Genomic DNA, 3,801 nt, shown 5'->3' with positions numbered 1-3,801 from the left:
CGATTTTTTTTTAACTTGCTTGCACTATTATTTGCTTGAAAACTTTCTTATACCGGCAACCTTTTCAATTCAAAGGAACCTCTGAATAGACATGTTTAATGTTGTCATATGTGTTGCACCCGTCATCTTCTATCAACTGTAATTGAAGGCTTACACTGCGCCTTATTTATTTAGAGTACACATGTGTGTCTGTCTGGGTGGGTAAGTGTATGCCCATGCTACATGATGCCTTGGGCCCCACACACAATTCCTGGTGCGTGCAGTAGACGCTCATGGTTAAATGAACATGTGGTTTTGCAAACCTGTTCATTTTTTGTTCGAAATTAAGCTGAAGCCACACTTCTAGAAATTATTCAAAATAACAGAGGGTGACTCACTATAAATTAGTTTTTACAAGGTTTATAGATAGGTTTAGCTGGATACCCTCATTTTATTTCCTTTCAATAAGAAAGCTTATAATATGTGCCTGGGTGTAGCCACAAGTTCCCCTTCCCCTATGTCAAATTAGATATGCAGAACTGTTTCGCTCAGGAAACAGAAGTGCACAAATTGTTTAGTGGTGTCTCACTTGTGAACAAAGAAAGATGATACTGATTAATTGATCTTGGATGCCTAGCCATTTTCATGATGAGTTCCTCAGATTATGATTCATGTTTGTTCCATCGTCCAATAACTTCTTTTGTACTCTGGTATAACATATTTTACTCCATAGCGCTAACAACTTTGTTGCTATACAGGGTTTCAATGCAACATTGACTGGTCAGATCGAATTGTTTGAGGAAGGGGCTGATATTGAACCCAAGTTGAACCCTGAATTTAAGCAACCACTGAAGACACTTTGTGATAATGAGAATACGACTGTCGTTGTTGTCAGTGGATACGGCAAGAGTATTCTCGATAAAGTAACCTCTTAATATTCATATATGTTATATACATACTATATAGTGAAACCTCTATTTGAAAATGACACCCATTTCTTTGTTTAGAATTTTGCAGACTATAAATTGTGGTTAGCGGCAGAGAATGGGATGTTCTTTCGGCGACCTGGTGAAGAATGGATAACCACTAGATATGAACAGGATGAAATCAGCTGGGCTGGCAGTGTAAAGGTGCATCTACATGGTGAATTGTGTACTGTTATTACAATTTCTGGTTTACCCTCCTGACGCATGCTGGTATTTTTTCCAGAAAGTGTTTGAATACTTCACCAAAAGAACCCCGAGGTCTAATTTTGAACAGCGTGAATCATCACTTGTTTGGAACTATAAATATGCAGGTAGGTGTTTAATATACATTCTGAACACAAACGAAATGGCCCATGTTTCTAATTTTTATGCAAATGTTCCACAGATGTTCAGTTTGGGAGAAATCAAGCGACAGATCTGCTGCAGCATTTGGGGGCATATTCATTATCAAATCAAAGCGCTGTTGTTGTTCAAGGCAGTCGATCAATTGAAATTCGTCCTATGGGAGTCACCAAGGTCTGCCCTCACTTTTTTAATCAAAATGTAATTGTTTTACTGGTCGCACAAGCAGATATTTTTCCCGAAGAATGGAACATAATGCTTGTTCGCTATGTTTTGTAAACTGATCCATATTTTCTGTATATAGGAGGGAACATATTGGTCGCTGGCAATGTTGTATAAACTGATCCATTCGTTTGTCCAGGGTAAAGCTGTTGGTGAAATTATTCGCGAGTTGGATCTCAGAAATATCATGGCTACTCCAATCGACTATGTCTTGTGCATTGGTCATTTCCTTGCAAAGGTAATTAATGAACTTTCTTTACCGAGTTGTCTTTTATGTTATCTCAGTTCAACAAAAAGACTAAAAGAGACAGCATATAAATAGTTAATATGAATATTCACAATTGGAGTCAAAGGAGTTCTAAAAAAGAATTGAAGGCATGAGACATTTAACTCACCTTCAGGTTATGTTTATTCATCAAAGAAGAGAGTACCCACTCACAAACATTTAACCTGTCAGCAGAAAGCAAACAAATTTTATTTTTGAAAAAAATTAGGCAAATGTTCAACTTGATGCGAAAACCATTTCTCCCATTTCTGTTGTACATTAAAGTCCAGATCCTTGCAGAACAGCAGAAACTAAAAACTGTTGTGTCACAGTAGCAATATACCCAAAGATCCAGTAATGCAATCCATATTCATAGACACATACACATACTGTATTTTGCATGTATCATAGTTAGGAAATGTAATTGGTAGAAGATATATAAACTTCCAGCGATATGGTATAATTTAATATGGTAATTTTGTAATATGTATATATATTGCATGTGTGTCTAGCATGTTCCTAAGTCAAATACTCCTATATTTAGAAACGGAGGGAGTAGTATGTAACCAACTTTTATGCATTATTATATGAAGTTTGGATGGTATGATATCCTGGGAATTCAGTGGGAACCCACTTACAGTTCACTCTTCCACTGCTTGTCATGTTATTTAGTCAGTGCCTTGATGGATTTCTACTGGAGTATAAAAACATTATCTATGCTCAAACTCAAAGTTGAATGGCATTGCACCGTTTTTCAGGATGAAGATATTTATACCTTACCCAGCTTTGATGTTCAACCTGGAGCGAAAAGAAAGGGAAAGGTGTGTCAAGCAGAGGATTGCTCAAGCATCAAGTTTGACCTCAACCATAAGAACTATTTCTCATGCACTGTTGGTAGGGAACACTCTGTAGCACGGTACAATCTCAAGGGAACAAGCGAAGTTGTGTCCCTACTCCAGGATCTTGCAGCAGCTGCTGCTCCAGGTAACATGAGTCACCCACCATAGCTTGTCCATTGCTCAACTGTTCGGAAGAAAAGGAAAGAAGATCGCGATCAGCAGATCTGAGCGACCAGTCAGTTGGCCACTTGGCCTTTTCTTCTCATACACATGTGTACAGAATTCTAGATTAGACAAAAAAGGGTAATATACTAGGAAAAATGATTTTTTTCGATCTAAGAATTGAAGAAGACAATGTTAGCAAGAGTTCTTCACTTCATCAGCTTTTGTTAACCACACAAGCTCTGGTCGGTGTATGTACAGAACGTGATGCTGTAAAACGGGTAAATGATGTTACCGATGGATGGTTCTTATGCAGATTTTATTCAATTCAAAGTATTATTTCTTTATTTGTACTTTGTTAACTGTTTAGTCCTGTTGTTCTGTTTCTACGTTCCTTACAAATTCAGTGCAAGTCACACATGTCTCTATAGTTAGTTTGCATATGCATCTTTGCGTCGATATCAATTAAGCACGATGCCAGGTCGGTTTTCCATGGATGAATGAAAGGATACCAATACGGGAAAGTATGTATGATCATTGTTGCATTGTTCTACTATCCTTTGTTTCCAAAGTTGTTACTCCCTCCTTCCATCTATATAGGGCCTAATCCGTTTTTCAGGACCGCCTTTGACTATTCACAAAATTAATACTACATGAGATGTATAATGTGAAAATTATATCATTGAAAACTCCTTTTACATACGAATTTAATGGTATGCTTTGTGTAAGTTGCATGTCATATATTATTGCTCTAACATTTGGTCAAAGTTAGGCTCGAAAAACGCATTAAGCCCTATATAGATGTAAGGAGGGAGTATGTATCACCATTGACGGGGTGGATTCTTGCAGTGAAGTTTTGAATAGCTCAACTTTTTGTTTTGTTTTGTTTGACAAGTTGAATAGCTAAGCTTATTAATGTGTGGCATTCGTTTGCATCCATGTTGTGTTGCACTCGTTTGCTTACACTCAACCCGTTACAGCAAACTTCCCACAAAAGGAAAATAAA

General features: G+C 37.3%; 1 protein-coding gene across 1 annotated transcript in view; it reads left to right on the top strand.

Annotated features, from left to right (window-relative positions):
* LOC119362648 (alpha,alpha-trehalose-phosphate synthase [UDP-forming] 1-like) overlaps positions 1–3,112 on the top strand; it is an 8,379-nt gene extending 5,267 nt beyond the window's left edge. The window contains exons 12-17 of the mRNA XM_037627899.1: positions 738–902; positions 987–1,109; positions 1,189–1,276; positions 1,351–1,481; positions 1,612–1,767; positions 2,553–3,112. Of these exons, the coding sequence (XP_037483796.1) occupies positions 738–902; positions 987–1,109; positions 1,189–1,276; positions 1,351–1,481; positions 1,612–1,767; positions 2,553–2,801 (912 nt within the window). The 3' untranslated portion in view covers positions 2,802–3,112. The remainder of the gene's footprint in view (positions 1–737; positions 903–986; positions 1,110–1,188; positions 1,277–1,350; positions 1,482–1,611; positions 1,768–2,552) is intronic.
* Positions 3,113–3,801: the final 689 nt, after the last annotated feature.

This window comes from Triticum dicoccoides, chromosome 1A (assembly GCF_002162155.2).
Source record: "Triticum dicoccoides isolate Atlit2015 ecotype Zavitan chromosome 1A, WEW_v2.0, whole genome shotgun sequence".
Taxonomy (NCBI): domain Eukaryota; kingdom Viridiplantae; phylum Streptophyta; class Magnoliopsida; order Poales; family Poaceae; genus Triticum; species Triticum dicoccoides.
The sequence above is the reverse complement of the archived record's forward strand: the minus strand, read 5'-3'. Positions and strand labels throughout refer to the sequence as shown.